Source organism: Antennarius striatus, chromosome 4, assembly GCF_040054535.1.
Source record: "Antennarius striatus isolate MH-2024 chromosome 4, ASM4005453v1, whole genome shotgun sequence".
NCBI classification, from domain to species: domain Eukaryota; kingdom Metazoa; phylum Chordata; class Actinopteri; order Lophiiformes; family Antennariidae; genus Antennarius; species Antennarius striatus.
The window spans coordinates 26,450,001-26,467,500 of NC_090779.1; the positions used below are offsets into that span (position 1 = coordinate 26,450,001).

The 17,500-nt window shown below is 51.9% G+C and overlaps 3 protein-coding genes across 19 annotated transcripts in view; 2 read left to right on the top strand and 1 right to left on the bottom strand.

Moving 5' to 3' along the window:
- Nucleotides 1-2,748, bottom strand: part of lrrk2 (leucine-rich repeat kinase 2) — a 33,168-nt gene extending 30,420 nt beyond the window's left edge. For both annotated transcript variants that reach the window (XM_068312013.1, XM_068312012.1), the window contains exons 1-6: nucleotides 2,613-2,748; nucleotides 2,267-2,352; nucleotides 1,950-2,059; nucleotides 1,643-1,731; nucleotides 1,266-1,400; nucleotides 815-949 (exon numbers count right to left, since the gene is read on the bottom strand). In XM_068312013.1, the coding sequence (XP_068168114.1) occupies nucleotides 815-949; nucleotides 1,266-1,400; nucleotides 1,643-1,731; nucleotides 1,950-2,059; nucleotides 2,267-2,352; nucleotides 2,613-2,748 (691 nt within the window). The remainder of the gene's footprint in view (nucleotides 1-814; nucleotides 950-1,265; nucleotides 1,401-1,642; nucleotides 1,732-1,949; nucleotides 2,060-2,266; nucleotides 2,353-2,612) is intronic.
- A 1,527-nt stretch (nucleotides 2,749-4,275) lies between these two features.
- Nucleotides 4,276-12,309, top strand: LOC137593362 (proton myo-inositol cotransporter-like). Of its 11 annotated transcripts, XR_011035110.1 has the most exons (14): nucleotides 4,276-4,417; nucleotides 5,017-5,478; nucleotides 5,580-5,739; nucleotides 6,916-7,121; nucleotides 7,204-7,312; nucleotides 7,386-7,549; nucleotides 8,233-8,347; nucleotides 8,681-8,806; nucleotides 8,978-9,096; nucleotides 9,193-9,345; nucleotides 10,741-10,910; nucleotides 11,561-11,629; nucleotides 11,722-11,798; nucleotides 12,136-12,199. XR_011035110.1 is itself a non-coding variant. In XM_068312015.1 (13 exons), the coding sequence occupies exons 2-13, from the start codon at nucleotides 5,046-5,048 to the stop codon at nucleotides 12,237-12,239; spliced, it is 2,097 nt and encodes a 698-aa protein (XP_068168116.1). In that variant the 5' UTR covers nucleotides 4,276-4,417; nucleotides 5,017-5,045; the 3' UTR covers nucleotides 12,240-12,309. The 11 variants fall into 11 exon arrangements, 7 of the variants coding, with proteins under 7 accessions (XP_068168116.1, XP_068168117.1, XP_068168119.1 ...); XR_011035109.1 differs by having other exon boundaries at nucleotides 11,561-12,031; nucleotides 12,136-12,270; XR_011035112.1 differs by lacking the exon at nucleotides 12,136-12,199 and having other exon boundaries at nucleotides 10,741-11,062; nucleotides 11,564-11,629; nucleotides 11,722-11,780.
- An 858-nt stretch (nucleotides 12,310-13,167) lies between these two features.
- Nucleotides 13,168-17,500, top strand: part of kif21a (kinesin family member 21A) — a 34,969-nt gene continuing 30,636 nt past the window's right edge. For all 6 annotated transcript variants that reach the window (XM_068312092.1, XM_068312093.1, XM_068312097.1 and 3 more), the window contains exon 1: nucleotides 13,168-13,495. In XM_068312092.1, the coding sequence (XP_068168193.1) occupies nucleotides 13,452-13,495 (44 nt within the window). In that variant the 5' untranslated portion in view covers nucleotides 13,168-13,451. The remainder of the gene's footprint in view (nucleotides 13,496-17,500) is intronic.

The following is a 17,500-nucleotide window of genomic DNA, read 5'->3' on the forward strand; positions in this document are numbered from 1 at the left end:
AAGGGGGTAGGAGTTTAACAAGTTTACTCTTCTTCCTACTCCTTTTATGATAGTGTTCACACCATTCTGGTGTATTTATTACTGTTTGTTATTGTTATTTATACATTTTTTATTTGCAATAAATGAACTCATTCATTCATCATCACCCATCATCATCATCATCATCACCACCATCATCATCGTCACCATCATCAACATCATTATCATCATCACCATCATCACCATCACCACCATCATCATCACCACCATCATCGTCACCATCACCATCACCATCATCACCATCATCATCATCACCATCATCACCATCACCATCATCATCATCACCATCATCATCATCATCACCATCATCATCATCATCACCACCATCAACATCATTATCATCATCACCATCATCACCATCACCACCATCATCACCATCATCATCACCACCATCATCGTCACCATCACCATCACCATCACCATCACCATCATCATCATCACCATCATCACCATCACCATCATCATCATCACCATCATCAACATCATCATCACCATCATCATCATCATCACCACCATCTTCATCACTATCACCATCATCATCATCATCACCATCATCACCATCATCATCATCATCATCACCATCATCACCATCATCATCATCATCACCATCAGGGGCACCAAGGCAGAGCTGAAGCTAAAGGGTTTTTGTTTTGAGGTCAGAACACCTTGTCACTATGACAACTGAGCGCTAACGCGTTAGCTCTCTATGCTAACATAGTACTGCAGGTCCTTCCTGCCCCTCTTGGGGCACAACACGGGGCTAACGGGGTCTCACCCGGGCGTGCCAATGGGAGTAGAGTCTTCATGGCCTGCAGGAGAACCTCAGGGCAGTCCAGGAACCGCTGCAGGGCCTCCAGGACCACCAGGTGGTCCTGGTTCTCCACAAACTCCAGCAGATGGTCGTCGCTCACTGAGAGACACACACACACACACACACACACACACACAGACAGACAGACAGACAGACAGACAGACAGACAGACAGACAGACAGACAGACAGACAGACAGACAGACAGACAGACACACACACACACACACACACACACACACACACACACACAGGTAGAAATTAAGCTAATAAAGTTTACCGCGGCTAAATGGATAGGCTATATCACCATGCTAACACATGCTACTGTTAGCTTGAATGAAGTCCTGAGGAAGACGCGGGGCGGGGCCACGCCCCGGGGCCACGCCCCGGGGCCACGCCCCGCTGGAGGATGCTCACCTGCCTCCAGGAGGCGCTGCAGCGCCTCACAGGCCTGTAGCTGCACCTCCTCACTGGACGGAAAAGTCTTCATCGCCTGCACCACCAGGGCAAACACATCCTCCTTCTCCCCCAGCACCAGCAGGGGCATCACGTCTATGGGGGAACGCACAGCCCACCCCCCATGAAGACTTTCATTACAAGGTCGATGGTCTGATGGTGCCACACAACGCATGACGGAACACAAAGGGTTAAAAAGGAGGAATCAAGAGTTTCTGTAAATGAGAAGCTTCAGTGAGCTTCAGTGAAACGGGAACCACAGCCTCACACACACACACACACACACACACACACACACACACACACACACACACACAAACACACACACACACACACACCTGAGCGCAGCAGGAGGGCCAGCGCCCTCAGGCCGGCGGCGGTCACCTTCAGGTCGGGGGCGTGGTGCGACAGGACGTCCAGGACCAGCCTGAGGAGAGACCGGCTTTAACCACAGACCACAAACACCCCCCCCCACCCCCCCGAATGCCGTCAGCATTCTGATTGGACGAGATGCAGACAAGGTGAGAACAACAAACAGGAAGTGGAACCCGGAAACGACCTCAGTAGAGTTTGAACTTCAGAGCGTCTGATTAGCAAGCAGAAACCAGGTCAAAGGTCAGAGGTCAGAGGTGGGCATGAACTTACTGGTGCACCCGCAGCACCTCATGGGCCTCGCCCTCCTGCTCAGGTGCGGTCAGCTGATCCAGCGTCGCCGGGCGGATTTCAATCAGCCGACTCAGCAGCGCCCAGCCCACCTGCAGCGACATGACATCATCACGTCTCACCTGTCAGCAGGTGTCAGCAGGTGTCACCTGACATGAGCCTCAGGAGTCACATGACGCCATAAAGGGGTCCGGGTGGGGCGTGTCACGGGGGGGGGGGGCAGAACCTCCAGTGACACGCCCTCACTTCTCACACCAGTTAAAATAAAGCAGCTCTATCAGATCTGTGCTGGGGGGTACCTGCTGGACCCCCCGGGCGCCGAGGGAGGAGGACAGCACCCCCAGGACGGGGGCGTGGACGTCTTTGTCCTGGAACAGTTCAGCCGCTGCAACAGAGACACACAGAAGTCACGCATGGGGGGTCCAGCCCGACAGGACTCCCGTCCGCAGGTTAAACTTTATTAACACCTGAAACATGAATAAACCCCCCACGTCTGAGGGCAGGACCCCAAAGGGACCCCTGACCCGGGTGGGGGTCTCCATACTCCGATTTTAGATCTCACTTCCCTTCAGCGGAAGGTTGGTGCCCCCCCCCCCCATGTACAATGAATCATGGAGGAAATCCCGTCTGAGCCGTTTCACCCACCGCTGTCCGTGTGCGCCAGGAAAAGTAGATCCTGGATGATCTGGATCAGGGTGCCCAGCCGTCTGTCCTCTGGGGGGGTTGTCAGCCTCCCCAGGAGTTTCCTCAGCCTCTCCTCCAGCTCTTCTCTGTGCACCATGGTCCGGTGGGCCGGTGACCGGGCACCGGCTGACGCGCGTCCGGTTCGGTGCGTAACGGAACCGTCAGAGGGCTCCGCTGCGGCGGGAGGGCACCGGGAGGGGGGCAAACACGAGTGACGTGACGCTGGGTCCGACCAGACGCTCACAAATAGCAGCTGTTACGTCACAGGCCGTTAGCGACCGTTAGCGCGGCCGGGGGCGCGCCGCGGACTTTCTGCCCCGACATCACCCAACTGCCCCCGCCTGGAGCTCCGGGGGTTTCTGTGGAAACGGCTCCGTCTCTTACAGGCGTGTTCCTCTTCCTCCACGGTCCGTCACATGACCTGCAACTTCCGCCCGTGAAGGAATCTGGCAACGAGAGTCGGCAGTCTAGAATAATCGAGACCGGGACCGGGACCGGGACCGGGAGCGGGACCGGGACCGGGACCGGGAGCGGCCGTGATGCTGGGTGAAGTTCAGTCGCTGCGCAACAGGAGACACTTCCTCTGACGTAATCGATTTTTAATCGATAAGACTGAGAGACGCTGATGGCAGTGATTTACCGGAACTCTGTGAAACCAGCACCAAAGAAGTTGTGTTCGGGTGTCAGCCTGGAGTTTGTAGTGCGCGTCTAGCCCCCGATTTACGGTACAAGGAAATCGTAAACAAGACACTTTTACAAACTTATAAAACTCACCTGAATTTATTACATATTCAGATTCACCCGCTGTTGTTTATTCTGAAACTGAGTAAAGATTAACTGGAATGAAAACAAGTGTGTTTGGTTCAGCATGAAGTAATTACAGGTTAATTAATCCACAAGAGAAGTTTTATTTATGTATTTTAATGCAGTAAAACGTCAGGATTCTTTAAAAAGCCTGAAAATGAAATAAACCTTTAGGAGCCCGAGTCAGGCTGGAGGATGATGATGAGTCAACTGGACTCTTCATCCTTTAATTGTGGACATGATGCAGTAAATAAGGAAGTCATGCCTCTGGATCAGAATGACGTCAGTCGCTGTGGGCGTGTCCCTCCTCAACTGGTCAGGATCACATGACCAGAGGCTGGAGGCCGTGTGGAGAACAGCCGGAGATCAGTACCAGCTGTCAAAGGTACCGTCTGATTAGTATAAGATCTATAGGGTTGTATTTCTGTCCTGGGGGGTTGTGACGGGTGGATTATATTTACCTCGTTTTACTTTCATCGATCCGCTTCCTTCTGACGACTTTATGTGGAAATAGACGCGTCAGTCGGTGAACTGCTCAGATCAGCGTCTCCATTCGTTTGGATCAATGGAATTCTACCGGCGAATCATCCAGGAGATAATTAATTACAATTAAAATAACTGAACTATTCGTACCGACACGAAGGCTGAGTATTGTTGTTGTTGTTGTTGTTGTTTTCTTTTCTTATTATTATTATTGTTATTATTTCTGACACTCCTCCCTCCAACAGTCATTAGTGACACTCAGAATCACCGGACGCTCCTGAACGCACCACACAACTTTGTTCGCTTGTGGATGACGTCACACAACATGGCGGCTCGTCTGGCGTCGCTCCGGCCGTGAGGACGTCACCAGTCGTGACTGCAGCCGTTCTCCCGTGACGTGGGGTTCGAACGGCGGTCGGGACGGAACCGGGAGGAGAAGCCGACCGGAAGGACGTCAGAAACACAACAAACACGTGACGGTCAGTCCCGTCAGCGAACAGCTGCCGGTTCCGGCCGGACGCCTCGCCTCTTCCGGGTCCGGTGGGGACCGGACCGGGGGGGACCGGACCGGGTCCGGTGGGGACCGGACCGGTGGGGACCGGACCGGTGGGGACCGGACCGGGGGGGGACCGGAGCGGGTCCCGTGGGGACCGGACCGGGTCCCGTGGGGACTGGACCGGGGGGGACCGGACCGGGTCCCGTGAGGACCGGACCGGGTCCGGTGGGGACCGGACCGGTGGGGACCGGACCGGTGGGGACCGGACCGGGGGGGGACCGGAGCGGGTCCCGTGGGGACCGGACCGGGTCCCGTGGGGACTGGACCGGGGGGGACCGGACCGGGTCCCGTGAGGACCGGACCGGGTCCGGTGGGGACCGGACCGGTGGGGACTGGACCGGTGGGGACCGGACCGGACCCCGTGGGGACCGGGTGTTTCCGGTAGTGCGGTGTGAGTGTTCCTGTGTTGTTGTGTTTTAACGGCTCCGTTCCGGTGCTGACGACCGACCCGGTTTACCCCCCCCCCCCTCCCCCCAGCCCCAGTTGACCCCCATTTGACCCCGGTTCCTGTGTGTCCCCCAGTCGCCCTGATGACCGCCTGAGGCCCCCCCATGGGCAGCCTGGGACCGGAGACAGCGGACGATGGCGGGCGGAGCCTCATCGGCCCTCCTCGGGGGCCAGGGCCAAGCGGGGCCCCCCTGGAGCGGGACCCCCCCACGCCGGGCTTTGTGTATGTGCTGGCGCTGTTCTCGGCCCTGGGGGGCTTCCTGTTCGGGTACGACACCGGCGTGGTGTCGGGGGCCATGCTGCTGCTGCGGGGGGAGATGGGCCTGAGCAACCTGTGGCAGGAGCTGCTGGTGTCCAGCACGGTGGGGGCCGCCGCGCTGGCCTCGCTGGGGGGGGGGTTCCTGAACGGCTGGCTGGGCCGGCGGGTGTGCATCCTGGCTGCCAGCTTCACCTTCAGCCTGGGGGGCGTGGTCCTGGCCTTGGCCCCGGACAGGGCGGTGCTCCTGGGGGGCAGGATCGTGGTCGGCCTGGGCATCGGTGAGGAAACCCGACGCAGCGCTGCCTGCCCCCCTCCCCAACCCCCGCCCCCGGTGTCACTAAAACCGTTTCTGTCTGTGTGTCTCTCGTTTTCCCATCAGGCATTGCTTCCATGACGGTCCCCGTCTACATCGCTGAGGTGTCCCCCCCCGAGCGGAGGGGTCAGCTGGTCACCATCAACACGCTCTTCATCACGGGGGGGCAGTTCGTCGCCAGCGTGATCGACGGTTGTTTCAGCTATGTGGGCCGTGGTGGCTGGAGGTAGCGTGGCGCCGCCGTCTCGTGCTTCCTGATCCCCCCCCTGGGAAAAGGGGAGGTGTGACTCACTAAACAAACGAAGGAGCAAACGCGGCTCACCGGTTCTCCGTGTGGAGCCAGACGTGTGGCGTGAGATGGCTCCCGAAACGCTCCCGAAACACCCCTGAAGCGTTTTGACCTAGAACGTCTTCCTGTCTCGTGTTGATGTTACACAAACATCAGTGAGGAGACTAGAAACAGCCGTGAGGTTTTTCTTATTTTCAATGCAGACGACTTTTATTCATTATAGTTTATTTATTCATTTTTAATGATTTGTTCACTGTGCTTCTTTATTAACGGCAGGAGTTCCTGAAACCTGAAAAGTCGTCATCTTTATTTTTTTGTTGTTTTCGATGTTTTCAGGCTGTCAAACCAGTCATTAAACACTTTATACACGTTTCTCTGTTTCAACCCTCAGAGTTCAAACCCTGGTGGTAAAATCACTCCAGTATTATTAAATGATTATAATTTTTATGACTAGTTATTAATATTATTATTACTGTCATTATTATTATTATTATTATCATCATAATTTCCCTTGCGGGATAAAGAAAGTATACTTCTATCATTATTGTTATTGTTGTCATTATTAGGTTGTCCTCTTTCCTGCGGTCACTGATCCTCAAAGCTAACGCTAACGCTAAAGCAGGCTTTGACGCTGGTCTCGTCTCTGTGTCCTTGTTGAACTCACTGCTGTCGTCTGTATTTTATTCTTTGCGTGACGAACTGAAGGTTCGTTTGTTTGCTAGCGCCGCCTTGCAGCCACGCAGCTTCGGCCGGCCGTCAGCTTGTTTAGCGTTTAGCGTGGTTGTTAGCGTCCTCCTGTCTGGTGGGTGCAGAGCATTCTGTCCACATCGTGGGTTTGTTGGGGGGGGATTTGCAGGAGACACGGAAACTGATTGACAGAGGTCTCCAGCCAATCAGAAGGCAGAACACGATGTGCTGACAAACAAATGGCATCAACACTAAACAGATCCACCAAACTGCGAGGTGGAGGAAGCTGTTCCTGTTCCTGTTAGCCGATGACAGGACGGCTGAGGCTAGCTGTTAGCATCTGGCGGCTGTGTCTCCGGTGTCGGTCGGGCTAGCCGGTGCTAGCGTGTCTGCCCTGACCCCTGACCCCTGACCTCTCTGCTGTAGGTACATGCTGGGTCTGTCCGTGATCCCGGCGGCGCTGCAGTTCGTGGGTTTCCTGTTCCTGCCGGAGAGCCCCCGCTGGCTCCTCCAGAAGGGGCGTGGCCCGGAGGCCCTCCAGGTGCTGGGCCGCATCAGAGGAGGGCGGGGCGTCGAGGCCGAGTACCAAGCCATCCAGAGCAACATCGAGGACGAGCAGAGGGCCGGGGGGGGTGAGAGTGCCTGTGTGATCGAGCCCTGTATCAATAAAGGTTGATGGATTGATTGATTGATCGATTTGGTCTCATCGTCCAGGGGGGCCGGTCATCTCTCGGATCCTGCGTCACGGCCCCACCCGCCGGGCGCTGGTGGTGGGCTGTGGCCTCCAGATGTTCCAGCAGCTGTCGGGCATCAACACCGTCATGTAGGACTTCCTGCTCTCCTGTCGGCCCCGCCTTCACAGTCAGTCACTAACCCCGCCCTCTCCTCCTGTTCAGGTACTACAGCGCCACCATCCTGCAGATGGCGGGAGTACGGGATGATAAACAAGCCATCTGGTTGGCTGCCGTCACTTCTGCCACCAACTTCCTGTTCACCCTGGTGGGCGTGTGGCTGGTGGAGCGGGTGGGCCGCAGGAAGCTGATGCTGGGCAGCCTGACAGGTGCGTGGTGGACTCACCTGCCCTCCAGTGGTCAGCAGGAAGCTTAGCGATGAGTCAGCAGGAAGCAGGTGGTTTGAGTTAAAACCAGAGAGCGCTGGTCGGGTCGGGTCGGGTCAGAGTCTCCATGTGCGTTCAACTCCAACACGACTTTCATTCACAGTAATCCCTCTAGCAACGCTCACAACTTCACCTCATCATGGATTTTTGGTAGGGAGTCATGTGATACCGTACCCTCATCCTATTGGCTGACATCATCCCAAAGTGTTCTACGTTCTGTTAGTCTCTGACTTCTGTGAGACACAAAGTGTTTTAAACTGTCTATCAGAGTGTTTTAGAGGTGATACAGATAGAAGGTGGTTTAATATCAGAATGGGGGGGTCAGAAACGTTTAAATTACCATAAATAATAAGATAAAAATAATATAAATAATTTGTTGTTATATTGCAGAATTTGTTAAACCCTTTGTGGTTCCTGGAACGCATTAACCACGAGCAACGAGGGATCACTGGCCTCTTTATCACATGTGTGTCTCTGCTTTGTGCTGTAATTAGGTCCGTTAATCTACTCCGATTGGATTACATTAGATTAGATTTGATGAAATGAAATCAGATTAGATTAGATTAGATTACTTTAGATGTATTCTAAGGGAGCAGACGTTATGGGTCCACAATCTGCGTCTGCAGGCACCGGTCTGAGTCTGGTTCTGCTGGCCGTCGGGTTCCTGCTCTCCGCCCAGAATTCTCCAGCCGTCACCCTCCACCCAGTGGACCCTCAGAACTCGTCCTGCAGCCTGTACTGGTGAGATGAGCTCTCCTCAAGTTGTGAAACAGACTCGAGGCTCAAGGAGAACAAACAGTTCCTGAACGTTGTTCTCAGGGTTCAGCATCTTATCAAAGACGTGAGCTATCGCTGCTGTGTGTGTGTGTGTGTGTGTGTGTGTGTGTGTGTGTGAGTGTGTGTGTGTGTGTGTGTGTGTGTGTGTGTGTGAGTGTGAGTGTGAGTGTGTGTGTGTGTGTGTGTGTGTGTGTGTGTGTGTGTGTGTGTGTGTGTGTGTGTGTGTGAGCACACTGCAGCAGCCTGTGTCCACAGCAGTGCATTGTGGGAGGTGTTCAGGAGGTCTCTGTGCTGCAGGTCCTGCCAGAGCTGCATGACGGATCCCGGCTGTGGCTTCTGTTACCATGACAACGGCTCCAGCGTGTTCGACTCCTCCTGCGCCCCTGTCAGCCCGGTGTCCACAGACCACGCCTCCTGGGGAAGGTCAGCGCTGTTTATCTGTGTGGGGGGGTTGAGATAGACGCGTATCTCAGGACAAACTCCAAACAGCGTCTTGTGAGTCTGGTTCTGGACCAGAATCAGATGCCCCCCCCCCATTTCATTGGTCCACCTGTAGAGAAACGTGGGTTTTCACTTCCAGTCTCCTCCTTCCAGCTGTTCCAACCTGACGGCGGCGAGCGGCCGCCCGTTCTGGGCGTACAACTACTGCCCCACGCCCTACTCCTGGGTGGTGCTGACGGGCCTGGTCCTCTACCTGGCCTTCTTCGCCCCAGGTCTGGACCGGCGTCTGAAAGGCTTCTCAGTGTCACTCAACAGTTTAATTCTGCGTCCTGAGCGGCAAACGTGACGTGTTATTGCCCCTGGGGCAGGTATGGGCCCCATGCCCTGGACGGTGAACTCAGAGATCTACCCCCTGTGGGCCCGCAGCACCGGCAACGCCTGCTCCTCCGGGGTCAACTGGACCTTCAACGTCATCGTGTCCCTGACCTTCCTGGACGTGGCTGAGCTGCTGACCTACTACGGTAAGACTCCATCAGGAGGCCCCCCCACCAACCCCCCCCCAGCTCTGACGGCCCCACAAGCGTGTGGTTTAACGTTAGCATCCGACGTTAACGCCAGCGGTCACGTTTGCATGCGTCCTTCTGTCTTTGACGCACGTTTTTTGACGCAAGATCATCAGACGGCGTGCGTCCCTCAGACGAAGCTGTAGAATACTGACGAGAGAAAAACCCGTGCACTTCTCTCAGTGACATAATATTGGGAAATATCCACTTCCATTATTCACAATTTATCCATTTCTCTACTTAAATTTCAAACCCGGAAATCTCCGTTGTGTTTTCATCTCGCACAAGTTTCTCTTCACGGGACTCACCTGTGTGATTCAGCCTGATTAAAATCGACCAGGGGGGCGCGGTGGTTAGCGCTGTCGCCGCACAGCAAGGCGGGTCCGGGTTCACGTCCCGCTCTGAGTGGAGTTCACATGTTCTCCCCGTGTCTGTGGGGGTTCTCACCGGGTTCTCCAGCTTCCTCCCCCCTCCAGAAACATGACCTTCAGGTTAATTGGCCGGTCCAAATTGACCGTAGGAGTGAGTGAGTGTGCGTCGCGCCCAGAGTGTCCCCTGCCTCACACCCTAAGCCAGCTGGGATAGACGGGTGTAACGGTCGTGACAATGAATGAATGAATGAGTAAAATCGACCAAACAGCTACACGCCGTCTGCCCGTTTCACACGCTGCAGTGAGGGAGCGACGAGTTGGTCTGACATCATCACCACGCCTCTGGAAAAGATGGAGAGAAGCCTGGATAAAAAACAAGTTCATGAAAGGAAAGAGACATTACTGTGGACAGTACGGAGGAAGACGCAGAAGAAACACAGAGAAAACCAGTAAAAATCAAAACATTTGTACCGTAATGGTCGTGATTGTTTTACATGGGGGGGGGGCACGGCTAAATGTCAGCACCCAAGACAAAATGCAGCTTAGAAAAATGTGTGTGAAGATTCTGTCAGCTTGGTTCAGTGTCCACAGGAGAAAATGTGAGTTAAAGGAAAACAAAACTATTGAGTGGGAAAAAGTTATGTGACAGCTTTATTAATTTATTTCTTAAACTGTTTTTTAAGAATGACCACAGGCTGTAACATTTTGATAAAAATAATATGTAATTGTCCTGTTTTTCCTTTTTACTGAAACAGTTTTGACATCTTTATTAATAAATATTAGCAGTTAAAATTAACAGTTTGTTTAGTTTTTATATTGTACTATCGGCTAAACTCAGTCCTTGTGTCTCTTCTGCCGTATATTATTTACTACTGTTGGGATGAGTAAATGTAATGTTGGGATGCACACATTTATTGAAGCGCATCCCAGGATGCACTGCTTTCTGGAGGTAACATGAACTCTGTACGCTCTGGTCCTCCAGGGGCGTTCTTCCTGTACGCGGGTCTGGTGGTTCTGGGTCTGCTGTTCGTCCTGGGCTGCCTCCCCGAGACCAAGGGGCTGCAGCTGGAGGACATGGACGCCCTGTTCTCAGGGCCGCTGTGCTCCTGTGGTTCCTCCTCGCCCAGCGACGCCCGCGTCCACTACACCCGGGTAAACGGCAGCAACCGCCCCCTCTCTGACAGCGACAGCTCCGACCTAGAGTAGCCCCCGGGGGGGGGGGGTGTTGGGTCGTCCGCCCTGTGCTTTGGTCTGTGGATGCAGGGAAGAGACGCTTGTGTGCTGCCCTCTGGTGGCTGCTGACGGTATGCAGAGGAGCGCTGTGGGTCTAGATCCTGGGAGCTGCTTTCATTTTCACGTCACTCATCTCTGATTCTTCTGTCTTTGTGTTGCTGGGAGTCAGACTGCTCTTCTTTCTTTTACATATACTTCCTGTTTCCCATCATTCCCTCCATCATTTTAGAAGGAACCTTCAGAGCTAGATGAGCAGCTCTGATGGTCTTCACCAAGACACTTTCAAACAAATTTAATATTCCATTGATTGGGAATGGTTTATGTTTTGGAAACAAGTCTTTGTGGTTTTGGTGCCTTCAGAAACAGATGAGCTGCTTCCTGTTTCCTCTGCCTTTCTGTCGCCTTCAGTCCCGACGGTGTGAAGAACTCAGCGATCATCTTTTTTTGCTGTTCGATTAAATCAGAGGATTGCTGCTAATGTTGCGAAGTGGGAGTGATTGCACTTCAAAAAAAGAACATTTTCTCTGTGGGATCTCTAAAACGAGTTGTTCAAATCCTCAACTTTCTAGCAGGGTTTGGATTTGAGCCCAGCGAACTATGGCGCCGTGGGCTCAGACAGCGCCATAGCCTACATCACTGTAAGTACGAGCCCCCGGTCCGCGGGCGGACACAACATAAGGAATGGTTTGTACGCCTTAATGGTTCCAGTGTCATGTCGTTGGTTTTACAGCTCAAATAATGGAGACCTGTTACCCCGAAGAGACAGAACACCTCAGAGCAGGACGTCCTGTTTGTGCGGTCTCACCGGTATGAGCAGCTGACCAACATTTATGAGATTTATTCACAAAGGTCCATGTTTTAATCCCGTTTTAACCAAAGACAGAAATGTGTGTGAAATTCTGTTAAATCCCAGCGAATTGTTTTGTTATCCTCCTGCTGTACCATCACATTCCAGTTTCCTCATGTTCTGTTCATATGTAGGATTTTTACACACACTGAAGCATCGCGCTGACAAAGCATTTGTTTACACGTGTTTACTTGTAAGTGGACATGAAACAAAAAGAAGGGATTTAAATCACAATTCATCCTTTGCAGGAGGCGTTCCTGTGAACTGTACATTCACCATGTTTTTCTGCTGTTTCAGGTGAATCTGTGTCAAAGCTCTTGAAGATGATCCCGTTCTCTGTATTTTCCTCTGTGTTCCAGTATTTCTGTCCTGTCTCAAACGTATCTGAACGCTTGATTTGATGCTCAATCATTTGTAATGAACTAACATGGAATAAATAATGCAATTTCCTCCGGGATTAATAAAGATAAATATAAATAAATCTATCTATCTATCTATCTATCTATCTAAATCAAGACTTAGTAAATTCCAGATGCATGAGTTTCAGTCTGTACCAACAAGACGATGGAGCAGGTTGATTTTCAGGCTTTGTGGTTTGGCGTCACTCGTACGCAAACACAAACCCCGGGGTTATCGTGAATAAACTGCTTGTGTCTTAATGAGGGAGACTAACTAATCTGGTCCTGTAGGTTAGGTAGTTGGATTAGTAACCTTTAATGTGTGAGCCCCTTTCCTCACATTTGTCCTGTTTCATCTCCAGTCGATCCCCTCGGTTCAAATCCAAAGGGTGTCGCTTTGAAAGGTCATGACCCCACAGGTTGTTCTAGAAACACGTTTCACCAGCAGATTCCAGACTTGACTAAAAACATTTTTTAACGCAGCATCATTGTTTTGTTAGATTTTGGAGCTTCCTTATACAGGATAGGGACACATTTTGTCCACAGTTTATGAATTTAATTTTTTCATTTATCAATAAAAGGAATGACTCTCAGTCCAGGTGGAAATGTTTCTATTCAGTACTGGAGCTCCTTCTACTTGACCTACTGCTAGGAGGCTGTAATTTAATCTTTTTTATATTTATTGTAGGAGAGTTGTGAACATCATGCGTCTGTTCCAGATAAAACTAACAATCTAAAGCAAAAGCACTGAACCAGATGCACCTACCTGCTCCTAAACATCTGCAGCTATCTAGCTAGCTGTGAGGGGGCGTGGCCCGTGACGCATTGCGGCCTCCTCCCTCACGCAGCGGAGACGCGGGGGCGCGTGCTTCTGTGTGTATCAGCGTGCGCGCGCCGGCGGCTCTTCCCCCTCCCTCCCTCCCTCCCCTCGTGCAGCAGATCCATGTGGGCTCGCGCCGGAGCGGAGCGAGCGGCTGTTCCTCCCACACGCGTCACTCGAAGCCGCAGCAGCGGACTCCACCCCCCCCGGCGCGGAGCCGCGATGCTTCGGACCCCGCGGTCATAATTCTCGTTCGGACATGGAGGCGCTGAAGTCGGCCTGAGCTGCTCCCGTTGCCCGGTCCGCGCCGCCGCCGGGACTGCGCACTTTTTTCTCGCCGCCTTGCGACCAGGAGCCCCCGCAGACCCGTCCGCTCTGCTGCTGAATCAGGAGTCATGACGACGGGGCAGGATGAAAGCTCGGTCCGCGTGGCGCTGAGGTGAGTCACCGGACGGGTCCTCCATCAGCGGCAAGTCCGCAGCGCCTGAAGTGCCCGGTGGCACCTGCCAGGCAGCGGCCCGGGCCCGGTGGCACCTGCCAGGCAGCGGCCCGGGCCCGGTGGCACCTGCCAGGCAGCGGCCCGGGCCATCTGTCTGTAAACCAGGTGAGGGAGGGGCTCATCTGTTGTGGCGTCTTGCTGGGGTGTTGGGGTGGGGGGGTTGATGCACCCCCGGAGGCAGTGCATCGGTGACAGCAGAGCCTCAGGTTTGGAGCTGGAGGAGCCTTCATTGCTGCCCCCCCTCCCCACCACATATATCTGTTCTTTGTTCAGCTGGTAAAAAAGACCTGTTTGCCCCCCCCCCCCCCCAATGAAAGAAATGGAACCAGGCCTCATCTACTTGCTGCTGATGTGCTGAAGTAGCACCCCCCCAGCTGGTGGTGAGGTGGCAGTGGCATCATGGGACACTGTCCCTCCCGTGCTGGTGCCCCCCGCCCCGGCGGTGTTGTTGTTCTTTCCGTTGGGTGCGTTTGTTTTCCGTCCCTGGTGTGACTGGGGGACTGAGGGCTCTGGTTCCTGTTGGAACCCACCCCCTGATGCTCATCACATTATTCTGGCCTTGATTTTTTAAAATAATCTCTTGCAGATTATTGTAAGAAATAATAAAGAACACGTCTGGATTAGTGTGGAGCTGGTGAGGGAATCCAGACAAACTCGTTTCTGCTGCCTTTTAGGGCAAATATTGTTTTTTATCCACATTTATTCAAGTATTTTGCATTTTCCCTTTAGAAATATTCAATATTTGTTAATCATTTACGTTTCTTGTCAAGCAAGAAAAGCTCGTTACAGCGATGATCCTGGCTCAAAGGTGATTGGTCGACCAGTGTTAACAAAGTTCCAGGTCACATGACCGTCTCCACTTGGTGCAGCTGTCAGGTGACCGACAGCTTTTACCTTCCTGTTCGTTCCTCAGAAGAAGCACCGTCGTGGAAAAACTGTTGATCAGTCACTAGAATGGTAGACCGACCCCCGACCCCCGACCCCCAGAGGACGAGCTGTGAAAGTCCAGTTCATGTCCAGATACTGGGATGAGTTTGCACACTATTATTTAGGAGTTCCTGACATGAGATAAACTCGTCTCCAAGGCGACCATGAAGCTGATTTAACGCCTACAGGGGGGGGGGGTCAAACTCATTTTTACTGGGTGCCACACCAGCGTAATGAGTCCTCAAAGGGCCAGATGTAACTAATAAATGTAACTAAATGTAACTCAGTGTAATGTAACTAAATGTAACTACTCCTTAATGTAACTAATAAATGTAACTAAATGTAACTCAGTGTAATGTAACTAAATGTAACTACTCCTTAATGTAACTAATAAATGTAACTAAATGTAACTCAGTGTAATGTAACTAAATGTAACTACTCCTTAATGTAACTAATAAATGTAACTAAATGTAACTCAGTGTAATGTAACTAAATGTAACTACTCCTTAATGTAACTAATAAATGTAACTAAATGTAACTCAGTGTAATGTAACTAAATGTAACTACTCCTTAATGTAACTAATAAATGTAACTAAATGTAACTCAGTGTAATGTAACTAAATGTAACTACTCCTTAATGTAACTAATAAATGTAACTAAATGTAACTCAGTGTAATGTAACTAAATGTAACTACTCCTTAATGTAACTAATAAATGTAACTAAATGTAACTCAGTGTAATGTAACTAAATGTAACTACTCCTTAATGTAACTAATAAATGTAACTAAATGTAACTCAGTGTAATGTAACTAAATGTAACTACTCCTTAATGTAACTAATAAATGTAACTAAATGTAACTCAGTGTAATGTAACTAAATGTAACTACTCCTTAATGTAACTAATAAATGTAACTAAATGTAACTCAGTGTAATGTAACTAAATGTAACTACTCCTTAATGTTAAATAACTGAATTTCTGACTGATTCTAGTTCCAAACATTACAGTTAGACAGAAAAAACATGTTTGTTTGTTTCTCTGTTCAGACACAAGTTAGGACATTAACTTTGTTCACTATGTTTAGTCAGAGTTAAAATGAGCTGAACTACTGCATTGTGGGAAATGTAGTTTTGGTCAAAGCACACTTTGATCTATTTATTTTTAGACACTCTGACCTTTTTTGCTCTCACAGGCCACATAGAATGATGTGGAGGGCCACATGTGGCCCCCGGGCCTTGAGTTTGACACGTGTTCTAGTTTAAATTCAGATGACAGAAGCTGGTTTGCTGCCATGAGGCGTCTGGAGGGGCGGGGGCCCACAGTGACGTGTCATTGCTGCTGCCAGCTGGCGTCAGAGCGAGAGCTCAACCAGTTCAGCCGGTCGACTGTCAGCTGCCTCCAGTCCAGATTACCCCACCAGTCCAGATTACCCCACCAGTCCAGATTACCCCACCAGTCCAGATTACCCCACCAGTTCCAGCGTTTGTGTGAAGGTGTCCCCTGCTCAGAGGTACTGAATGTACATGAAGCTAACGCTAACGACCCCCCAGCTCCACCAGGTTGTTTAGTCACAGTGTTTGTTCTCCGCACCTGACAGACCAGTTGGACCTGCTGGGACAGAACCAGTACAGTCATTAAGTGTGTTTATTAATAACTGGTAACGGATGATCGGCGCTGATCAGAGTGAACGTTTAACCCTTTGTCTGCTGTTTGCTCCCGAAGCAGCTGGAGACCTGTGAGGACGGGAGGAGTGTTCCTGGTCAGCTGATGGGGGTCGGCTGATGGTGGTCGGCTGATGGGGGTCAGCTGATGGGGGCGTGCAGCGACTGGTAGTGTTAAGGCTCAGCTCCAGGTGGGGGCTGTGAGCCGGCGGGTGGGACGGGGTTAAGTGAGGCAGGACAAGCTGCTTAAAACCAGCCCAGCGATTAGACCAGACCGCAGCAGTAGAAGCAGTCATGTGGGCTGGACGGGTGCGGGCTGGCAGAGGACCGGTGGGGGCTGGTTGCCGGTGGCAGGACCATGCCAACACCAGAGCCCGGGGTACGGGCTCTAGAGCCCGGGGTACGGGCTCTGGTGTGAGCCAGGGACGAGGGTATCGATGAGAGAAACAAGGTCGTCATAGCAACCGATCCCACGTGAATCACTGTCTTCAGAAGTGATCTGTTGAGTCTTTATGAGGCGTGGGGTTCTGTTTGCGAAGACTGTCAGTGAGGTTCACCTGTGGAGCAGAACACTCTGGTAGAACAAGTAGAACCTCCGTGAGGTCCACCTGTGGAGCAGAATGCTCTGGTAGAACCAGTAGAACCTCATTGAGGTCCACCTGTGGAGCAGAACGCTCTGGTACAACAAGTAGAACCTCAGTGAGGTCCACCTGGGGAGCAGAACGCTCTGGTAGAACAAGTAGAACCTCAGTGAGGTCCACCTGTGGAGCAGAACGCTCTGGTAGAACCAGTAGAACCTCATTGAGGTCCACCTGTGGAGCAGAACGCTCTGGTACAACAAGTAGAACCTCAGTGAGGTCCACCTGTGGAGCAGAATGCTCTGGTAGAACAAGTAGAACCTTAGTGAGGTCCACCTGTGGAGCAGAACGCTATGTTAGAACCAGTAGAACCTCAGTGAGGTCCACCTGGGGAGCAGAACGCTCTGGTAGAACCAGTAGAACCTCATTGAGGTCCACCTGTGGAGCAGAATGCTCTGGTAGAACAAGTAGAACCTTAGTGAGGTCCACCTGTGGAGCAGAATGCTCTGGTACAACAAGTAGAACCTCAGTGAGGTCCACCTGGGGAGCAGAACGCTCTGGTAGAACCAGTAGAACCTCATTGAGGTCCACCTGTGGAGCAGAACGCTCTGGTAGAACAAGTAGAACCTCAGTGAGGTCCACCTGTGGAGCAGAATGCTCTGGTAGAACCAGTAGAACCTCATTGAGGTCCACCTGTGGAGCAGAACGCTCTGGTAGAACAAGTAGAACCTCAGTGAGGTCCACCTGTGGAGCAGAATGCTCTGGTAGAACAAGTAGAACC